Raw genomic sequence first — 22,613 nt, 5'->3', positions numbered from 1 at the left:
TACAGAAAAAAACTTGTAAAATTTATTCACGATGCACAAGTTGAGATGAATAAAACAGCTGGCAATGGCATCTTGCCTCTGAGTTGGACTTATAAAAATATTAGTGAGCTCAGTTTTCTGTATTTTGCTATTTCATTTGGGGAATGATGAAGAGAGTCTTTTACAACTATAAAACTTCAGACGTCGCTGTCATTTATCACAATATCGTCTGGAATTCTGAAAATGTTCTGTCAGGGTTGATCTGGACATTTCAGGACTTGACATTTGATAGAAGTTGGGTAACCGAATATCGTAATGGTATCTTTTTCCTATATAGACCCTGTCATTCAAGGCATAGAGTTTATCTGCAATGTCACTGCCAATTAAAACAGAAAACAGGCGGGAGATGTAACGATGCTGAGCCAGGAGCAAGTATAATTTCTTTCTCCTCCACGACACATATCGACAGTCCGTTTCTGCTGTGAGGGTCACCTAAAGAAACATAAGACCACACACAGGCAGAGGTTAGGAAGCAAGAAACGTTCTGCCGCGTGGTGGGTTTTGGGGTTTTTTTTTTTTTTTGGCCCCAAATTTTAAATGAATTTCTCTTGCTGATTTCAGTGTTAAAAAAGCCCACCAACCCACAATATACTGTAAACGCAGAAAAAGAAACTACAAAATGTATTCCTATATATGTAGCGTACAGCATGAATGATCACACAGGGTTGTGCCCATCTCCTGTTTATCTGTTTTCTATGTTCAGGCATCTATACTTTGCATTTCATTGCAGTGAGAGCTACTTGTCTTAAAAATGAATAAAGTTGGCTAATATTGGAGAAATATGTCCAAGTCAGTCCTGAAGACTGCAGACATTCAACCTTAATCCAGTGTCTGCAGTACCGAACAGAATTGACCTGTTCTGCATGAGTATGAATCTGTACCACAAACACACACACACGTATGCACATGCATGTTACATGTATTAAGCAGAGGGAAACTGTAGAGCACCACAGACAGAGCCTACCGCAATGATTATCTTTCAAAACTACGGATATGGCTGCAGCATAGGGACAGTAAGTTTAGCATTTTGTTGCTAAAAAACAACTGAAATTTATCAGCATTTTGAATTTTAAAAGTCACTTATTTTATAATAAAGGCAGAGTTTTTGTTCTTCATGTTTTTCTAAACTGTGACAGGTGGCAGTTTTAGAGTCAAATATCAATTAATTATATTTTAATTCCCATACACTCAGTTAAGCAAAGGAAAATGTAAGAATATTTATCACAGATCCTTTCTGTCCTATGTAATACCCAATCTTCTCCTTGTTGCCGGACCTATAAAGTGACATTAATCAGCAAGACTCGAGCAGAACTGGCAAGACATGAGCGCTACCAAGTCCATTCCAAAGTTAAATATAAATTATTCCTATGTCAGCTGCTGCTCTGTTTGCTTGTCTGCCTGTTTTTAAACAGTGTTTATCTGTTTGGAAAAGGCGGTGTTCACAGTGTGGTCTAGTTATCCTTTACCTGAAAAATGCCTTCCTCTGTAGGTTTCAGTGAATCCCATTCAGGAGAATCCAGGAACTGGAAGGGGAAAATGTAATGCAGAAATTCTCCATCAACTGTCACTCTGATCCTACCCAAACACAAAGGACATCAGTTATGAGGGAAGGAGAAAGAGAGCACTAAGTTGGGGATGAGAGTGGGGAGCAGTATTTCCGATCTCTGGTGGGTTTTTTTTTTTTTTGGCTTTTAAAACCTTGAAGGGCAAAATATTAAATTCATACGTTACAAGAAGTGACAAAAATCTCCAGTAAGATTTATGTACTGCTGTTCCTCCCATGGTTAGGATTCTGGAACAGTGGGTAAAATTCATCAGAAAATTCATCACACTGTACACTGATGATATGTGCCCATTTATGTGTGTATAATATATTTCAATTAAAAGTTTCAATGCACTCAGTCAGATTTTCAATTAAGTAGGAGAATATTGAAGCACATAAAGAAGTACCACTGGAAATACCTCTATAAACTAAATATTTAACCTTTTAAAAAACACGAATAATCACATTATTGTTTCTTCGCCCAAACTTTCTGTTTTTGTATTTTATATACACTGCACCTCCCCTTCTAGCAAGTGGGCAATTCCTAGAATTTACTGAAAAAAAAAAAAAAAAAGATCATTATAAAATTTAAATGTTCTCTATGACTTAAAAGAATGCCCTATCAGAATCTGTTTAAGATACTTTGCATGCTAACAAGTGTTCTATTACTTTAAGCTTTAGGCCTCATCGTCTTCTTGACTTTCACTGATTAGCTTGGAAACAAACAGCATATCCAAACCAATTCATACATTTGATTTCTATGAAGAAATATTAAGACTAAATTATATCCTGCTTCAAGTAAATAATACCATGTACTTTAAATGCCTGTGTCCATGACTCATGTGTCAAGGGCTTTCTCATGCCTCAGGGTGCTAAATGCTGCCCAGGACAATGCTATGTTGAGATGGAAAATGCAACAGAAAGAAACACAAGCTAGTAAGTAATAAAGAGGAAAGACATGCAAGCGCCAAGAGTACGAACCTTCCCGAAACAAGCAGGGAGAGTTTGTCAATGGAGGTTTTCCCCTGCATGGCATAACAGTGCTCCTTTTCCAAAGTAACCACTTCTGAGCTCATCGCAATAGTTCTGAAGTCGGGCAAAGAGGTCCCCAGAGGCTGGAAGAGGGAGCTGTACAACAGCTGAAATTCTCGGGCAAAGGTTATGCTGTGAACTTGATAGGCAATATGAACAAACCGCATGAAACAAATGACAAACAATATAAAATTCCAGGAAAATATGTCGGCTGCACAGACATCTACCCAAGCCCAGATAGCAGAACAGAGAAAACCCAGCCCCAGCAAACTGAAGACATAAAGGAGCCCGAAGAATCCACTACCACCCATGAAACCTACTACAAATAAAATACTGGCAAGATGATAGATGGCTCCTTCAGCCTCCTGCTTCCAGGTGGTACAGACTGGGTGTTCATCTATTAGGTTCTTCCATAAACTTGAATTTCTTTCCATGGCTGTAATACTGTCTGGTTCACTTCTCAGTTGATGTTAAATGATATCCAAGTAATTAAGTCCTTTGCTTTTCCATCATCAGAGTTTTGCTAAGTCTTCACAAAATCAGAGAAAGCCCGGACACTGGAATTGGGGTGCTTAAGGGCTTGGTGTGTATGGATCTTGAAAAACTAAGAATCCCATGCTGGTGTCCTTAAGTTCAGCTGGGCTCCTGATTCAGATTCAGCCCACAAGTATTTTGTGGTTTCCTGTGTAAGAAAAGAACAGAAAGGATTCTAGTTAAACAAGGAGAATTGAGAAGTATATTTAATGAATCACCAGCATTACTTATTCAAGTTGACATCCTATTTTCTAGGAACTTAAAATATTTGCAGCAGAAATACTGAAATTGTTAAATTTCTAGGATATAAAAATGCATATTTTAGAGTTAGGCTTATTAATAAATTATTTATAGAAATTTTAGTATTTGTTACAAATAGCTAACCACATATTTTTCAAGAAAGCTAAGTGCTATAATCAGCTGGTCTGTATAACAGTAATTCAGTATACCTCAGAATCTCTTGGGACAGTGACTAAAAATGCAGATTCATAGACTTTCTGGATATACTGAGTCAGACTCTCTTAGGGTGGGGCCTAAGTGTCGGTATTTTGAACAAGCTCCCCACGTGATTTTGATGCATCAATCCATGGCCTTCCATGGCCTGCCCTTTTAGAGATACTGTTGGACAATATGCTATTCACTCTATAGATGAAGAATTCAAGGCACAGAGAGGCCAAGTAATTTATCCAAGGCCACACAGTCGGTGGCAGAGCAGAACTTCAGCACTTGAGCCTGCACACCAGATCCAATCATGTGGTCTTCCATGAGAGATATTTTAAATTAGGCACTGTAAGGAGCCCTAATAAATCAATAGACATAAGACACACACCATTAGCAGTCAGATTTTAAGAGCACTTAGTAGACTGTGAGAATGTTTAATTAATTAGATCCAAATTATTTGAGAAATAAAAATTCAGTTCTCCTTTACTGTACTAGAGGCTATTTCAGGTTAAATGTTGCATCCATATAACTAAATAAATAATATTAAAATTCCTGCTACTTACACATTTATTTACCAGATGGCCAAAAATGTTAGGGACTTGTTCCTCTGCACATATAGTTTCTACCCTTTTGGCCATATGGTAAAAATGCTAATATGTGATCTGACTCAGGAGAGATTTAACCATGATGACAGGGCTGTACAATATGTATCATTTATCACCAGGTTTCTTAACAATAAATGGTTTCAATGTGAAGCATTCATTAGATTGATTTTTTTTGAAACCAAAATAACATTCAAGAACCTTGAACCTGTGTGCTATATTTAGTGTTTTTATTTTGAGATAGATTTTTCCAGAACACCTGTTAATGTCACATATCATAGATCTTGTCTCATAGAAAAAAAGTACACATACAGAGGTGAAAATGACTTAGCTGAAGTGAAAAAAGGAACAGCGTTACTACCAACAGAGCTAGAAATGAAAATAAAGAAGCTGCTGCTGATGAAGTTCCTGGTTTTTCATCTTGGATAGTGATTGTCTTTTCAGCAAGTAATGACTTCAAGCACATCACCAGGTGAATTATTAAAAAAAGAAAAAAACAACACAGACCCAAACGTACAGCTATATTGTTGTTTCTACTTATGCTGCTTTCAAATACATTTTAAACATTGCATCCCTCTAATTCTCTCTCCACCCATCCCTCTGTGAGAGATGAAATTCAAGGCAGACTGGCACCCTGAATATGTTTCGTTTCTCCTCTTTAAACAAAACACAAAATTATATATTACTGCATACTCACAACAAAGAAACGTTTTGAAGAAATACAATGAGTAGTGAGAACTGTGAAATGCAGACTGCAAATGTCAGTCTCCCTGCTGTTTTACTTTTAAAACTCAGGTATTTTAAATTAATCAATTCCTCAGGATGCCACAAAAGCCAATATTAAAAAGCACTGCCAGTAAAGCTCTGAACTTTGATTTGAACTTCCTGAAAAATTTATAATCCTCAACAGATTGTTAAAATGATGCTAACAGGGAGAGGCCGTGTGAAACATCTGTGGCAGTTCACAGGGGAAATATGGGAACCTTGTCCCCTTAAACGCTGGACTTGGGGGATATGCTGTCCACCTACCTTCCTGGAGTGTGACCGATTAGGACTGTATGAGGAACTGTGTTTCCGGCCCTTTCCCGCTGGCTTCTGTTTCAGTAAGCTGCTACCAAGCCATCTTCCTATCCTTGATACTGTATCACTCAACAGGGAGTGCTGACTTGCCCTGATTAAATTACTCCACACCCAGGCTTTCTCCACTTGGTGTGTTTTTATTCAGTCACCAAAACAGATGTACTTTATTAGAAGAGGGAGAACTGACGGGGGCAGGTGATGAGGCCGAGTGTTCCTCTGACATGTGCCAGCAGCACTATATGAAACCAGCTGCCCGCTTTAAAGGCCTGGGGGCCTAAAGTCATGTTTCTGGGTAAATAAAATGCTGAAATGCCAAAGAAGCACAATGGATTTCTTAAGCAATAAAGCCAATCTTCCCTGCAAAAGAAGTTAACACATGGGGATGCAGATGATGGAGACAAAATTAAGTGCAAAGAAACAAAATATTCCCAAGCTTTCCCCCCTTTTGCTCTTTAAATTGTAAGAGCCTAAGTTATGCGGAATAAGGAAATGTAAAGGCAGGCACAAAGATGCTCAATGAAATGTGATATAAACTGGGTGGCAAACTGATGAAGATGAGCTCAGCAATGGCAGTTATCGGTTCTGAACATGTACGTGTATGATCTCATTGCATCATACGTCCTGCCATGAGGGAGGCAGTATCTGAACCATCAGCACAGTATAGGTTATTTGTACTGCTTCAGCTAAAAGAGGCAGTAAGGCACAGGGTGGATTTTCAAGTCCTCCTCCACTCAGCTTCATGTCCTCCCCAGCAGGCCATGTGTCTTTCAAGGTTGCGAATCTGATTTAATTTGTTGGGAGACCAGTGGGATATTCTGCCAGGATGGTTTGCCAGGAAAATAATAATCCTAACAGTGGATATTTGAGACCTGCTATATCCGCTTGTACTGCTCAATCCATAATGCTTAGAATACTGCCAGGGACACAGACATAGAAAGCCACTCATGAAATAATCTGCTGTTATTATTATTCAACATTGACTCACTTCCTCTTCTAGATTCCAGAATTCTTAAGGGGCAAAGACAAATGTTTTTGTATTTCTGACCCTTGGCACTCAGTGAATGTGGACTGAACACACTGGTATAGAGGTGCAAGCCTGCTCTGCCTTTTCCGTCCCCACTCTCTATCCAATTCAACAGACGTCCTAACATCTTCTGTCACCTAGGGGAAGAGAAGTGGAGGAGATCTTGACTAAGGGGTTGGGACATCACTTATTTAAGATGTCTGACACAACTCCAAGTTCACAGGAGAATCTTTCTGTCGTCTTACAACGTTCAGTTCCTTAAGAGTAGCTGAATTCCTGATCTGATTAAAACAACTCTGGTAGCTTGTGGGATTGTGTTAGTTTTGGTTGCTAGGCAACCGAGAAGATCAAAATTCCATCAATATTCTGCTCATTAATTGGAATCATATCCCAACTGTGGTATGAGTTCCATATGGGAAATAATCATTAACTTAAAGCTAGTTTTTGCTCTCCAATATATATGTCCATGTCCTAATCCCTGGAAGCTGTGAATGTAATCTTATTTAGAAAAAAGGTCTTTGTATAACTAAGTTAAGGATCTCCAGATGAGGAGACCATCCTAGCTTATCTGGATGGGCCAAATCCAATGGCAGTTGTTCTTGTAAGAGACACACAGAGGATATAGACAGAAGAGGAGGAAGCAATGTGACCACAGAGGCAGAGATTGGAGTGATGCAGCCATAAATCAAGGAAAGCCACCAGCCACTAGGAGAGGCAAAGAACAGAATCTCCCTTAGCGCTCCTGGAAGAAGCACACCTACCAGCACCATGATTTCAGACTTCTGACCTCCAGAATTATGAGAGAATAAATTTGTTATTTTTGGGGAAAAAAAAAAAGCTAGTTTTCTCTACGTTAAGGAGCTACATTTACTCAGCAACTATGTGCTGGACATCTTTGAAAAATTATCTCATTTAATCTACACAACCCCATGAGGAGGGTACTATTATCTCCATCTCAGATGAGAAAATTGAAACTCAGAGAAGGCAAGTACATTGTAAGGGTCACCACACTGCTCATATTGGAGCTCAGATTCCATCCAAGTCTGCTGGACTCTGGACCTCACAGTCTAAACCACGTTGTTCTGCTTCCACAGGACCAGGGTTTAGAGCATGCAGGCTTTAGTTTCCTTCCTGCTACTTAGATGAACTCAGACATATTTATGCATTAGTAAAGCAGAGGTACTATCACCTATTCTGTCACTTTAAAGAGTGCTGGAAGATTCAAATGAGAGAATCTGTATTGAAAATTCTTAGCAAATTTTTAAAGCACATAGAAACCCCACTGCTGTGCTTGTTGCTTGTATGTTACAGAGCTGAGCCATTTGGAGAATATAGTTTTTAAAAGCTTTCTTTCCCTCAGAGGATTGCAATCGAAGACAGACCATCCTTATATCTTATATTTTAAATTTACTCATTTCTGCAGGAGTGATCTCTATTATTCTTTCCTATCTTGTGTCCTGACTGCCTGTCCCATCCTTGAGTCTTCACTTTCCAGTGGCCAAGAAGCCAGTCTCAGGAAGCCAACAGCAATCTTGTACCTTAGATTAGTGTTTAACGCTTCCCAGCAGGTGTGCTCAGATCACTTCCATCAGAATCACCTGGGTGGCTTGTTAAAATGCCCCTTCCCCGGCCCCACCCCAGAACTACTGAGCCAGGAAGGGACCCAGACAGATGCATTCCTAACAGGCTCCCAGATGATTCTTCTGCACAGTAAAGTTTGAGAGCCACTATCTCATCTTGTTGCTGAAGGATCTCTGAATTATCCTTGCTTGCAAGCCTCAGCTTTGTCCATTCCTGGCTGACCACTGGCTGTCCTCCCATGCTGGTTATTCCATCTAATGTTCTCTGACCCCTCGTTGTCTGTCCACGGCTGTAGAGCTGGTGTCAGTACACCACTCTGCTATCTAGTCTGTCCAGCTGGCATTACTACTTAAGAGAAAGGTCCTAGTCTTAGCTGTGCCCCTAAACAGCATGTGATTTTAATCTTCCCAGACCCATTTCCTCATTGATAAAATGAAAGAGTTGGACAAATAGTGGGCGGTCCCTTTTAGCTCTAAAATAACACAACTCTCTGTGATGTGGAATAGAAGATTACTCCTAGCACAGGTCAAAATATATAGCTGGGGGGCAGAACTGCATTACGACTGCAGGTCGTAACCCCAGATTTATGACTGGGGTCCTACTCTAGAGATTACTTAGGGCCTGTGGTAGGGCCCAGGCACTGGCATTTTCCCACAGACTTCCCAGTGATTTTGTTATGCAACCAGGGTTAAGAACTTCTAGGAGGGTAGAGTTGAGAGATACCAAAACATTCTGTAGAGTAAAGGATCTGGATTTCAATCCTTATTGTTAAAGGGCTGGAAAGGCACATTTTCTCCTGTGTGTTCTCGTTCCCATCCTTTGCTCAGGTCAAGAGGCATTTTCCTTGGTTTGTGGGTGTCCTGCAGCAGCCTTGCCTGAACATGGTGGCTGAACTGCACCTTCTAGGTGCTGGGTTTTTATGGCCTTTATTGTCTGTCTGCATGGCTTCCACTGTATATCATATTGACCATTATATTGATAGAGATTTTCCTTTTTAATGCATCATAATTTTCTCATTTGGGGTATATATTTAAGTAATTTTTTAAAAGGAATGTAGATGGTGTGTGTGTTTTTAAAATGTCGACTTTATTAGTTGGTCATTATATGTGTGTACACACACAGACACAGACACACAGACACACACCACAGCAATGGTAACAATGCTCAGGGAGAAAAGCAGTGTTTAGAATACAGTTTCGGAACAAGCAGGTTAAAAGGCAGGAATCCCAAGTGAGATATGACCAATACCTGAATCAATGGCTTAGGTGTTGGACTAAAAAAAACGAAAGCATATATTAGACCATGAGGAAGAAATGAAAGGAAGATGTGTCTCTACTGAGACAGAGGAACAGAGAAGGGGTGAAGGCACTTTGGAATTATATGAGATCCCGAAGCTTGTCAAGAAATCACAGGAAAGGGGGATCCAGTTTGAGTCATGTTTAACCTGATGTACTTGGTCTAGTAACAGAGTTCACAGCAGAAGATAAGGGGCAGGAAGGAGGGATATTTAACAGTTGTCCTGAATAACACAGGACAACACTGAATAAGGGCTGGAGCTGGCAAGATCATCTAGAAAGTGAGTACAAAGAGAAATGAGAGTTGAAGTTAAATGCCCATGATGAGAGCCCTTAGAATTCTAGGGTTGTGCTGGCCCCTGCCGTAGCCATCAGCCACATGTGGCTGTTGAGCCCCTGAAGTGTGGCTGGTCTGGAGTAAGATGTGCTGTGCACAGTAGATTTCGAAGACTTAGTACAAAGATAAGGAATATGTCATTAATAATGTTTATATCGGTTACATGTTGAAATGATAATGTTTTAGAAATACTGGGTTAAATCAAACATTATTAAAGTTAATTTCACCCATTTCTTCTCATTTTTTAATGTCGCTAATAGGAAATTGTAAATTACTTACGTGACTTGCATTATATTTCTCTTGGACAGTGCTGGTCTAGAGTCTCTCAAGAAGTAAGAGAGAGGAAATGAAAAGACTTGGCATGAAGCTGTGCAAACAGTGCATATGTAGAGCATATAAATGTATACATATGGAAGAATTATCTAGGATTAAGAGCAGAGAGTTGATATAAATGTAAATGATATTGGCTACAATATTCATATGCTACAGTCGGTCAGATGTTATCCAAGGCATAGATGTGTCACCATCTGGTTTCTGCCTATAAAGATGGCCAACCCACCACAGTTCTTGGCCTCTTTACCCTACCAAGGAAGGAACTACTTTTTCCTTTTGCTTTTGGAGACTGCCACTTTCCTAAGCAATTATATTCAATGGCTTCATTTTCTCCTTTCATCTTCTGATGATACCTCATGGAATACATTGGAAATCCGACAGTCTCATACATTTTATGCTGGAGATTGTATTGTGGCCTTCTGGATTCCAGAAGACCCACACCAGCCTTTGTTTTCAAATAATGCCTGAAGCTCTTCACGCACCCCTAGGCTCGTAGGCTGGAATATGCCTTTGACTTTTCATACCAATGAAAGCTTGGCTTCTCTTGAGACGCGAGGAAATCAGAGAACATGCCCACAGGCTATGCCGGGTTTCTCAGGTTCTCTTGTCTCAGCTAAACTCACATTTGATTATCTCCAGCCATGTTTGACTTCTTACTTTATCACATATGGTACTAGGGAGAATTCTAAGATTCCTGCCCTGCTCGTGTACACACCCTTCCCTTGAGTCTGGGCAGAACCTGTGAATGGCATAGGACAGATGCTCCCTTGATGAGGTAACAGTATATGGCCAGTGGTGCTTGAATAGTCACCCCTGTGGTTATGTTAAGTTATATAAGACTCCACTGTTAGTGTATAAATGTATAAATACGGAAGAATTATCTAAGATTAAGAGCAGAGAGTTGACTGGAGAGGGATTGGAAATTAGACATATTCTTACTGGCCGAGAAAAAAGCAAACACCGTGCTGTGAACTGCCTGTGGGGGCCACAAGGCAGGGAACTGCAGGCAGTATCTGTGAGCTGAAAGAAATACCCCGCCGTTACCAGGGTAATGGGGACCTCTGTCCTACAACCACAAGGAGCTGAATTCTCCCAACATCCTGAAAAGCTTGGAAGAGGACCCTGGCCTCCAAATGAGGAGTGCAGTGTGGCTGACACCTGGTTGCAAGCTTGTGAGGCCCTAAGCTGTGGCTCCAGTTTAGCTGTTCCTGGACTTCTGACTCACAAAAACTGTGAGATAATAAATTAGTGTTGTTTTAAGCTATTAAGTTTGCGGTAATTTATTACAGAGCAATAGAAAATGAATACATACACAGTGTACACCAATACTAGCAATACATGAGGCTTGTCATTAATCTAATAATCTACATTTTTTTGGTGTACTTGGAATATAGGTCTGTGGAGCAGAACACACTCAATCCTTGCTAGATTTAAATCAGGACAATCAGGTGATAACACGTCTTCAATCATATCTGGAAAACAAGACAGGATAAGTGGCCCTAGGCATTACACTTAAATTCACTGTGGTTCCCAGCACCACTTTATAGGTTTTCCTTTCATGGAGTCAGGTGGCCCCGACACTGCTACGCATTTGGACACATGGGCAACTTCTAGAAGAGTTATGTCATTCATATACCAATATCCGAGATTCCTGGAATACCATGTTTCCTTGGTTGACTTTCAACTGGGTCAATTCTTTGTAAAGTTGAGCCTTACATATACAGCAAATACTTGATGTTTCAGAAACATCCAGAGATTAATACTAAATAAACAGCCCACAGAAACTCAAAACAAATAGCTCTGTAATTCTTCTAATTGTGACTCCACCAAATTTAGATGAGTTGAGCAAGGGGAAATTAATGCAATATCTATTTGCCACCTTCTTAATCCTCATATACTACTATTACTACCACCACCAGCACTATTACTACCAGCCCCTAACATTTACTGAACACTTCCTTGCTATATGCCAGGCACGTTTCTAAGAGCCTTAAAATATTATGTCATTTAATCCTCACAACTTTTTAAAGTAGGCAGTGTTATTGTCCCTATTTTACCGATGAGAAAACTGAAGTATAGGCTGCTTAAGGATACAGTAACGGTAGGGCCCAGATTCACTCCCAGGCAGGCAGATGCCCAGGCTCTGCTGTCAAGGTTTAACCACCATGACATACTGTTTCACATACAGTTTGAATCTAAATATCTGGACTTACTGGAACAAATCAACAACATTCTTGTTTTCTCCCTTCAGTCCTAGATTCAATGAATTTAAATGTCTTCTTAAGAAATTACAAATTTTCAGGTGGGAGGATAGAGAAATAGGTGAGGGAGATTGAGAGGTACAAACTTCCAGTTGCAAAATAAATTAGTCATGGGTATGAAATGTACAGTCTGGGGAATATAGTGGATAATTATGTAATATCTTTGTATGGTGACAAATGGGAACCAGACTTATTATGGTGATGATTTTGAAATGTATAGAAATATCAACTCACTATGTTGTGCACCAGGAACTGACATAGTGCTGTCAGTCAATTACACTTCAAAAATAAACTTGTAGAAAAAGAAATCAGATTTGTGGTTACCAGAGGCAGGAATCAGGGAAGGGGGAACTGGATGAAGGCGGTCAAAATGTAGAAACTCCCGGTTATAAGATAAATAAGTACTAAGGATGTAATGTACAACATGATAAATACAGCTAACACTGCTGTATGTATGTATAGGAAAGTTGCTCAGAGAGTAAATCCTAAGTGCTCTCATCACAAGGAAAAAATATTTTTTCTATTTCTTTAATTCTGTATCCATATGAGATGATGGATGTTCCCTAAACTTACTATGGTGATCATTTCACGATGTATGTAAGTCAGATCGTTATGCTGCACATCTTAAAGTTATACAGTGCTGTATGTCAATTATATCTCAATAAAACTGGAAGGAAAAAAGAAATGACAATTTTTGGAGCAACAGAAGGATGGCGGGTTGAGTCCTATGCTGAACCACTCCGTGCCCTATACTCCTTAATTTGAAGAAACAGCAGTAAACCTCTCCTTCTCAAGCTCATCGGCTGATTGCTTTAAACGAGCAACCCCCATACTCTACTTCAAGTTCTTCTGACTTCTCCATGTCCTGGAAATGGTTAAAGGCACAAGCAGGAAGCCATTCACTTCCGACCTGCTGCTTTCATGTCAAGCAGTGAGTTCACCAGAGATTCCTGATGAAAGATGCAAGAGAAGCTGGAATCACAGATGCATCAACAGCCTTTTCTTGATATGAATCCAAGGCAGACATCTTCATTTACTTCTCCTCCAAGTGACAACATGCAGCAAATGAACTCACTTTTTCTATATTTATTTACTTCGGGTTTTCAGGTTCCTTTCTGGCAAACACACCTAATAAGTTCATATATGCTAGCTAACTGGCTATAATCTTTCCTTTGTCATTTTTTCAGGCTTAATGAGCAGGTGGGCCACACACCAGAGTCAGCAATGTTTTAAACCACCAAACCAGTCACTACTGGTGCTAACAGGAGCACGTCTACAGGGAACGACCATTTCCTTTCAAGTGTCCATATAGAGATAGGAGCTTTCTCTTTCTCTGGTCCTCCATCCACATGCTCAACAATCTTTCCATTTCTTTGATTTCTTTCAGCCTCGTTTTTACTGACTTTGCAGTACTTAAGCTTATTCCAGCCATAGATGTGTCTTTTATTCCTGTGCATTTCCTGTCATGGTCTGCAGTGTGGATTATTCCCTTATTCCTGCTGCTCAGGAAATACTACGTTCTCTTTCTTGCTTCTTTCAAAATATTTGATTATCTCAAGCTTCTCTTCAATATTGAAGCTTTCCTTTTGCATGCACTATTAGGCATTTGTGAATTAAGATGTTTAGACATTCTTGGGATGTTGAATGAGTGTGTTTTTACATAGAAAGGTTCGTTAAGTGCAAAAGAACAGCAAAATACGATCTTGCAGGATACTGCACAGTGAACCAAGGTAGCTGGTAGATGTTTGAGGTCTGTGTGTGTTTGCATTTTGTATATTTCTACAGGGCTCAGTTCACTGGCTGCAGTTTAATGTGTGTTCACCTGGTGTGTCTGGCTGAGTAAATCATGTATAAGCAAGTGCAAAATTTGTGTTATGCTCAAATTGTTCCCTGATATTTCAATTGCATTGGAATGATGCTGGGTTTTAAAACAAGCATTCTAGCATAACTGACTGCATCATCAATTTTCAGATGGCCAGGAAAATATTACAAATTAACATATGCAATACTTCAATAAACCCCTGCCTTCATGGAGCTTGCATTTTAGTGAAATTCAAGTTTTGACACCATTTAAGCCCAGCTTCAAATTATGAGATCTAAAATAATCTAAAAATACATCTTATACGCAAAAAACTTAAGCAACTTAAAACTCATTTAAAGTCAGTTGCTGCATATTGAATTGTTAAACAAATGCTGCATTTTAAAAGACAGTCTAAAATCTTAAAAATCAAAATGCAAACAAGCTTGTGTTTTAGAACTTCCATCAAAGACCAAAATCAAACAAACAAATAAATCCCCAAACATTATATACGTTACTGGAGTACCTCATTACACAGTAATGTCTCTGTATCCTTACATCTGGATAAATGCAAAGAAAGACATATGGAATGATCTTCACTTAACGTTAAGGATGGTTATTCCTGAATGGTGGGACACTACTTTTTTCTTTGTACATCTGTATTGTTTGTTTCCTTATAATAATTTTATAAAGTGTGATTTTATGTTAATTAAAAAAATTTTAAATACAAAAATTTCAGAGAAGAAAAATCCATGAACCAAAAACCCAAATTAATAGCAACACAGTCATATTTTTGCATCTTTTTAAAATAAAAAAAGATTTCACAAAAAATTAAAGATCACTATGGATTGCCCTCTAGTATCACTCCCTGCCCATCCACTCTCTCTATATAATTGTTTATCTTTCCTGTCCATATAGAATAATTTTAAAAATTCCAATTAAAAATGAAATGCTAGATTAGAAATACATCTTATAAGGTGAGGTTTTTTTTTTCAGATTCACTCTTACATTTTTTTTCTGATGAATAATTTTAAACATACGCCAAAAAGAAAATAATATATAATAAATCCCCATAAACCCATCACCCAGATTTAACAATTATCAAGGTTTTCCCACATGGAGTTTTTGAACTCAAAAGCAAAAAACTGTAACCTGCTATTCATCCTTCAGTTTATTCAGTCAATAAACAAACACCTACTAAGGAAGACAGGGAGAGCTAAGATGAGCTGTGCTCTCACTATGTGCCAGGCACTGGGTCTTGCCTACACTGACTCATTTAGGAGTCACAGCAGTTCTGCAACCCAAGTAGTGTTAGCAGCGTCGTTCAGAGGGGAAACTGAGGCTCGGAGAGATGAAAGTTATTCCACAGGCTCAGCTGCTTGCTCCTCTTTCTAGAAGGTAAATCCCTCCTCCCCAGCCAATTTCAGAGTGTGTGTGAGTCACCAGGGGTTTATTCTGTTAAACATAAAATGAGGTCTCACGTTGGGTCTGTGCGAACGGATCCCTGAATTCTCTGGGCTGGAGGAGGATAGAGCATTGTTATGGGAACTTTCAGTCAGCAACTTTTGGTTATGTGTTTAATTTATAAAATAACTTATTGTGGCTTCCACTTTAAGACATTTTCCTCTAACAACTTAGATAAGAGAGAGAAATGCTTTCCCTTTTCCTTAAAAAAAAAATCTCATTAATGATTCCATGTACTCCTATAAATTCTTACTTATTCTCTGTAGTTCATGATCCCAGCTGACCAACACCCATGATTACAGAAACCGATTTCAGTTGCAATTTGCAGGCTTGCAAATCTATCATGGATATTTTCCAAAGCAGTTTTGAAACTTCTTGCCTGTCATATCACTTACATGTTGTTAGGCTCATGTACTACAGCAAATGCTTCATAACCATTCTTGATCTTTCCTGGGGACTGTTTCAAAATAAGCAGACGTGATGCTCCAGTGTGTCAACTCTATTAGTCAGTCTTGTGATAAGAAGCATGGGATTTGGTTTCCCCATGACACATTTTTATTTAATAGCATAGAATGTCACCATTTAGAAGCCCAGGATGCACAATGATTCAGCTATTTTGAGAGACTGATGAGATTAAAGAAGCTCAACTATCAAATGTCTCCCAGTTTATACATATAAAACTTTAGGACAGATAACGTCTTAACTCTACATTTCACATAATATTCATATCCCAAACTCTTTAGAAGACAAACCCAGTCTCCCAGGGAAGGAAAGAACCTTAAAGCTCATCTGGGATCAGCCCGACTTCTTCATTTTGCAAATGTGGAGAGAGATCCAATTTTTGTTTTGTGTATATTTTGTTTCAGGTAGTTCTTGTTTTTGTTTTCTGTTGCCACCAAGGACAATGCCAAGTTCCTGTACTGTCTCACCAGGAATATGTTCATGCAACAGTCCCTGGTATTAAAAATAACAGAAAAGAAAACAGCCACCAAACCTTAGTGTGAACAGAGAGCAGTACTTTTTTAAGGCTGCTGTAAAACTCAACTGCAGTGTGCAGACTTGCAAACTGAAAATACCTAACCACAAGAGCGGGAGTAAAAAGTCTGCAAGGACGGTTGTCACATTCTAGTTTAGTAAATCAAATTACGTTATGTTCAAAAATGGGTTTCTAATTCTACTTTTCCATTTATTATTTGCATATAGAACTTTTTCACTTTTTGCAAAATGTCTTCTGACTAAAACAAATTTTTTTTTCCATAGCCCTATTACTGTATATGATTCTGTGCCTTCAATCTTTTCTTAAAATACAGACCCTCAAAATGTACCATACCTCTGTAAACGACCTTAGTGAGGACGTAATTTAGTGGTTTTCAAATGTGTTTCTCTTTCCTTCCTTCCTTCCTTTTTTTTTTCCCCCAAGGGGATTCCCAAATAGAGTAAACAGGTCGGCTTGACCTTGGATGAGGCCTCTTTCTCGGTCCCCAACTCAGCGGAAAAACCCTGTCCCTAGTCAGACCCTTCGCAGAGGGAAACTTCCCGCCGCTGCCCGACTTCCCCAAGGCCAACCTAAGGCCGTCAGGGTGCCCTGAAGCAGTTTTTCTCCCTCGAAAATCCATCCTTTTGGGGGACAGGTGTGCCCGGGGCAAGAGCGGGACCCACAGCAGGTGTGGGAGGCAGATTCACCTCTGTGGGCGGACGACCTGCGCGCCCGGGGCCCGCGCGCCGACCCGCAGCAGGGACCCCCGGCCCGCCGGCCAAGCTCCGGAGGCGCCGCGCAGACCCCGGGGCTCGCCGCTGGCCGGAGCGGGGCCGGGGCCGGAGCACCGGCGGCGGAGCGCGGGCGCCACCCGGGGTCTGCGGCTCGCGGCCCCCACCCGGGGGCGGGGCCGAGACCGAGGCCTCCCCCGGCCCGGGGCCCCAGCGCCGCGAGGGGTGCGGGTGCGCACGGCGACGGGAGGGCGGCGGCCGAGGCGCCCCGGCTCCCTCCTTACCTGGCCTCCCTCGGCCCCGCGCAGGGCTCCGGCCTCGCGCGCGCAGAACTTTCCCAGCCGGGAAGCGGTCGGGCCCCGGCGGCCAGCGCGAAGCCCCAGGCCCTCGGCTCGCGCGCTCTTGGCCGCCCCCGGGCCGGCGCCCGCCCCGCGCCCGGGCGCTCGGTGACCGCAGCCCGGCTCCGGAACGGCGCGGCGGCGCAGGCGGGGGCCGGCCACGGGCGCGCGCCACGGGCACCGCGGGGGAGGGCGGGGGCGGCGGGGGCCGCGCGGGGCCCCGGCAGCCCCCGCCTCCCGGGAGTCGCGGCACTGCGGATGAACCTGGCGATCGCGGCGCACCGAAGTTTGTAAAGACCACGGGTTTCCCGAAGTGAACACCGCTCACCGTTATCAACGGAACCTTGCATCTGTTGTTATCCTAGGCAGAGAGCCACGGGGTTGACTCCTCGGATGGAAAGCAACCGTAGGTCCGGTCCGTCCTCTCGCTACCCCACCCCCGCTGTGAACAAAAAAAGATAGATGACCGGAGCGGGGATGGGCATATTTGAGTGTACAGGGCAGAGAACGTTTAATATCTTCATTCATATCAATGAACGTCTCAATAAAGCACATGTATGAAGAGCATGGGCAGTCGTAGAAGGAAAAAAATTAAATGATCAAAAAAAAAGTTCAAATCAGTAAAAAGCAAACAACGTAAGGCAAAAATCAAATGCATTTTTTCCTCCTATGAAGTTAGTGACGTTTCCTTTGGTTTTGGTGGTCAAACCCTATGGTGGTTGGTGAGGGAACAGTGAAACACAACACCTTCCTCGGGGATTTCCATCTCCTGCCTTCTCTCAGCATCCTCACGCGTATTCTACAACTGAGTTTGTGTCTGTGATTCCAGGAACAAACATTTACTGAGTAATCAATGTCTTTTCTGGTCCTCAGAATAACAGTTAAAGTAATATAAATGGTGGAAATTTAATTGGTGCTATGACTGAAGGCCAAAAAATACCCGTATTCCTACACCCTGTATGTAGCTAGAAACCACTTGTCTTCCAGGCCTTTGCTCTTATCATTCTAGGGGTTTACTCAGAAATGTTGGAAACCCAGTTTAAACTGTATGTGGCTGAGGAAGTGAGAAGGTCATGAGCTCTGACATCAGATGTGTTCTGGGTTTCGATTTTACTTCTTATTCAGTGTTGTACATTGCAATGTTTTTAAGGATTATATTTACAGTCATTTTTAATTTAAACACTCAGAAGCAGCAGAGATATGCTTGTGTGATAGACAGATGGTAAGGTGGCTTCATGATTCCCACTGCCTCCTGGGGTGCATGCCTTTATGGGATCCCCTCTCCTTGAGTGACTTTCTTGAAAACAGTAAATACAGCACAGGTGATGTCACTCCTGTGACTACATTACATTACAAAAGACTTGTCTTGGTAGCAGACTCTGTCTAGAGACTGTCTGTCCTGGCTTGATGAAGGAAGCGGCTGTGCTGGGCAAGTCCACGGGGCAAAGAGCTGTAGGTGGCCTCTAGGAGCAGCCGACAGCTGACAGCCAGCAGAAAGCCAGGGTCCTCGGGTTCTGCAAGCACACGGAAATGAATTCTGTCAGTCATCTGAGTGACCTTGACCCAGTCAAACCTCCAGATGAGAATGCAGACCAGACGACACCTTAATTTTGGCTTTGTGAAACCCTAAGCAGAGGACCCCGTTAAGCCATGCCGGGTATTCCTGACCCATCAAAATTGTGAGATAATAATCGTGTGTTATTTAAAGCCATTAAGTTTGTGGCATGTGGTAACTCATACAGCTTGTATATGTGGTTCAGTTATTCAGCGTATTAGTACGTGCAGTGTAGTTTCTTCTTTGATAAACTTTGTATTAAATGTGACTGTCCTGTCGCATTCTGATTTTTCTCTTCCTTACTCCTTCACATACATGTCCCTGCCTTGATGTTCTCTGCAAAGTCTTCGTGAGACAAAACCTCGAATGAAGTGGTGCCCCATGGATCAGCCACAGGTCTAGGGCTCTCTGGGACTTCCAGATGCCTTTCTGGTTCAAAGATTGTGTTTTTGAGATCCACAGCGTTCATCCCTGCAGGTCCTTTGGGATATTCCCTTGACTAAACCTCTGTGGCAGGACAGAAACACACTTATCTTGCACAACTCAAGTTGCAACTGCAGTGTGAACACTTTTCAGGAGCAGTTAAGCACTAAAGCAGGTCTCCTTTAATCTAGTGTACTTGCTTGCTGATTGCCCCTACTTCGAGGTATGAGTTCAGTGAGGCTTACTGAACAACCCCCTTCTTTCTTCCTTCCTCCCTTTCTTCCTTTTTTCTTTACTCTGTGCTCCTTTCTTTTTTTAACCCCTGTATAATTCTCCGTAGTTCTGTTTCTCTGTATTCCTGATTTTCATTCATTTATTTATTTAAAAGTATAGTTTCTGTACAATATTATGTAAGTTACAGGTGTACAATGTAATGGCTCGCTATTTTTAAAGGTTATACTCCATTTATAGTTATTGTAAAATATTGGCTGTATTCCCTGTATTGTACAATATATCCTTGTAGCTTACTTTATACCTAATAGTTTGTATCTTTTAATAAATACCCTACCCCTATACTGTCTCCCCCCCTTCTTTCTCCCCATTGGTAACCACTAGTTTGTTCTCTATATCTGTGAGTCTGCTTATTTTTGGTGATATTCACTAGTTTGTTTTATTTTTTAGATTCCACATTTAGTGATATCATATAGTATTTGTCTTTCTCTGTCTGACTTATTTCACTTAGCATAATGCCTTTAAGTCCTTCCACATTGCTGCAAATGGCAACATTTCATTTTTTTCATGGCTGAGTAATGTTCTATTGTATGTGTGTGTGCATGCGCACATGCGCGTGCATGTATAGATATATATTCTTTATCCATTCATCTGTTGATGGATACTTAGATTGCTTCCATATCTTGGCAATTGTAAATAATGCTACTGTGAACATTGTGGTGCATGTATCTCTTTGAATTAGTGTTTTTGTTTCTTTTGGATATATACCCAGGAGTGGAATTGCTGAGTCACATGGTAGTTCTATTTTTAGTTTTTTGAGAAACCTCCATACTATTTTCCATAGTGACTGCACCAATTTACATTCCCACCAACAGCATGGGAGGGTTCCCTTTCTCTACATCCTTGCCAACATTTGTTATTTGTATTCTTTTTGATGATAGCCATTCTGACAGCTGTGAGATGATATCTCATTGAGGTTTTGATTTGCATTCCCTTGATGATTACTTAAAGTAAACCATCAAAGAAATGAAATAACAACCTACTGAATGGGAGAAAATATTTGCAAATGATATGACTGATGAGGGGTTAATATCCAACATATGTAAACAGCTCATTCAACTCAACATCAAAAAACCAAACAATCTGATTAAAAAATGGGGCGGAAGAACTGAATAGACATTTTTCCAAAGAGGAAATGCAGGTGGTCATTTGTATATCTTCTTTGGAGAAACGTCTACAAGTCCTTTACTTATTTTTAAATTGGGTTGTCTTTTTGTTGTTGAGTTGTAAGTTTCTTTATATATTCTGGATACTGGATGACTCCTATCAGATATATGATTTTCAAATATTTTCTCCCATTCTGTGGGTTGTCTTTTCACTTTCTTTTTTTTAAAAATTATTATTATTTTTGAAATTTATTTATTTTCTGGCTGCATTGTGTCTTCATTGCTGTGTGCAGGCTTTCCCTAGTTGTGGTGGGGGTGGGGGGGGTGGGACTCCTCTTTGCGGTACATGGGCCTCTCAGTGTGGTGGCTTCTCTTATTGCAGAGCACGGGCTCTAGGCACACAGGCTTCAGTAGTTGTGGCACATGGGCTCAGTAGTTGTGGCACTCAGGCTCAGCAGTTGTGGTGTGTAGGCTCCAGAGCGCAGGCTTAGCAGCTGTGGCACACGGGCCTAATTGCTCAGCAGCATGCAGGATCCTCCCGGACCAGGGCTTGAACCCATGTTCCCTGCATTGGCAGGCAGATTCTTAGCCACTGTGCCACCAGGGACGCCCCTCACTTTCTTGATAGTGTCCTTTGATGCACGTTTTTAATTTTGATGTTTATTTTTCCTTTGTTACTTGTGCTTTGGGGGCCATTTCTAAGAATCTGTTGCCAAATTCAGTTACAAAGATTTACCCCTGTGTTTTATTACCACAGTGTTATGGTTTTAACTCTTACATTGTTGATCCATTTTGAGTAAATTTCTCATATATTGTGAAGTAGGGGTCCAGCTTCATTCTTTTGCATGTAGATATCCAGTTGTCCAGCATTATTTGTTGAAGAGTTTATTTTTTTCCCATTGAGTGGTCTTGGCACCTCTGTCAGAATCAGTTGACCATAGATATACAAGCTTATTTTTGGGTTCTAAAGTCTATACCATTGATCTTTATGTCCGTACCACACACTGGTTTGATTACTACTAAGTTTCTCTCCTGGTAAGTTTTGAAATCAGGAGGTGTAGGTCTTCCTTTTTTTTTTTTTTTTTTTTTTTTTAATGATTGTTTTGGCTATTTGGGCTCTGTTGAAATTCCATTTGAATTTTATGGTCATCTTTTCCATTTCTGCAATAAAGGTCGTTGGAATTTTGATTGGGAATTATCACTTTGGGTAGTATTGCCATCTTAACAATGTTAAGTCTTCTGATATGTCAACATGGGATATTTTTCATTTACTTAAGTCTTCATTAATCTCTTTCAGCAGTGTTTTGTAGTTTTCAGTGTACAAATCTTGCACTTTCTTGGTTAAATTTATTCCTAACTCTTTTGCTCTCACTCTCCATCTATCCTTTTTATTTTTCCTCTTTTTTTTTTTATTATTGTTTTGTCTCAGAACATTTCTCCCATTTAAATACCAAGTCCAATAAATGTTCAGGAGCATTATTCCTAATAGCCAAGAAGTGGAAACAAACCCAATGTCCGTCAACTGATGAACGGGTAAACAAAATCTGGTGTATCCATACAATGGAATATTGTTCAGCCATGAAAAGGAATGAAGTGCTGATACATGAAATAACATGGATGAAACTTGAGAGCATTATGCTAAGAAGCCAAACACAAAAGGCCACATATTAGCCTTTCCTTTTCGGAGCAATGAAATGATCTGGAATTAGATAGTGGTGATGGTTGCACCACATTGTGAATATGGTAAAAACCACTGACCTGTACATTTTAGGAGAGTAAATGTTATGGTAAGTGAATTATTTCACAATAAAAAAGTGAAAAACAAAAAA

At 40.6% G+C, this 22,613-nt stretch overlaps 1 protein-coding gene across 4 annotated transcripts; it reads right to left on the bottom strand.

Moving 5' to 3' along the window:
- POPDC3 (popeye domain containing 3) lies at positions 1-17,815 on the bottom strand. Of its 4 annotated transcripts, none has more exons than XM_057738544.1 (4): positions 17,738-17,815; positions 2,564-3,296; positions 1,506-1,614; positions 1-471 (listed from the first exon to the last, which is right to left on the bottom strand). In XM_057738544.1, the coding sequence occupies exons 2-4, from the start codon at positions 3,046-3,048 to the stop codon at positions 190-192; spliced, it is 876 nt and encodes a 291-aa protein (XP_057594527.1). In that variant the 5' UTR covers positions 3,049-3,296; positions 17,738-17,815; the 3' UTR covers positions 1-189. The 4 variants fall into 4 exon arrangements, with proteins under 4 accessions (XP_057594527.1, XP_057594526.1, XP_057594528.1 ...); XM_057738543.1 differs by lacking the exon at positions 17,738-17,815 and adding an exon at positions 17,356-17,446; XM_057738545.1 differs by lacking the exon at positions 17,738-17,815 and adding an exon at positions 9,788-9,900.
- Between the last annotated feature and the right edge of the window lie 4,798 nt (positions 17,816-22,613).

The sequence above is a fragment of the Hippopotamus amphibius genome, chromosome 6 (genome assembly GCF_030028045.1).
Source record: "Hippopotamus amphibius kiboko isolate mHipAmp2 chromosome 6, mHipAmp2.hap2, whole genome shotgun sequence".
NCBI classification, from domain to species: Eukaryota; Metazoa; Chordata; class Mammalia; order Artiodactyla; family Hippopotamidae; genus Hippopotamus; species Hippopotamus amphibius.
This window is presented reverse-complemented; position numbering and strand designations above follow the sequence as displayed.

Excerpts from the sequence above, each read along its gene's own strand:
- POPDC3 (XM_057738544.1), bottom strand. The coding sequence starts at position 3,048 with ATGGAAAGAAATTCAAGTTTATGGAAGAACCTAATAGATGAACACCCA. Across the intron at positions 1,615-2,563 it reads TCCCTGCTTGTTTCGGGAAG|GATCAGAGTGACAGTTGATG; the intron begins GTTCGTACTCTT and ends GTGTTTGGGTAG. Across the intron at positions 472-1,505 it reads CAGAGGAAGGCATTTTTCAG|GTGACCCTCACAGCAGAAAC; the intron begins GTAAAGGATAAC and ends ATGTTTCTTTAG.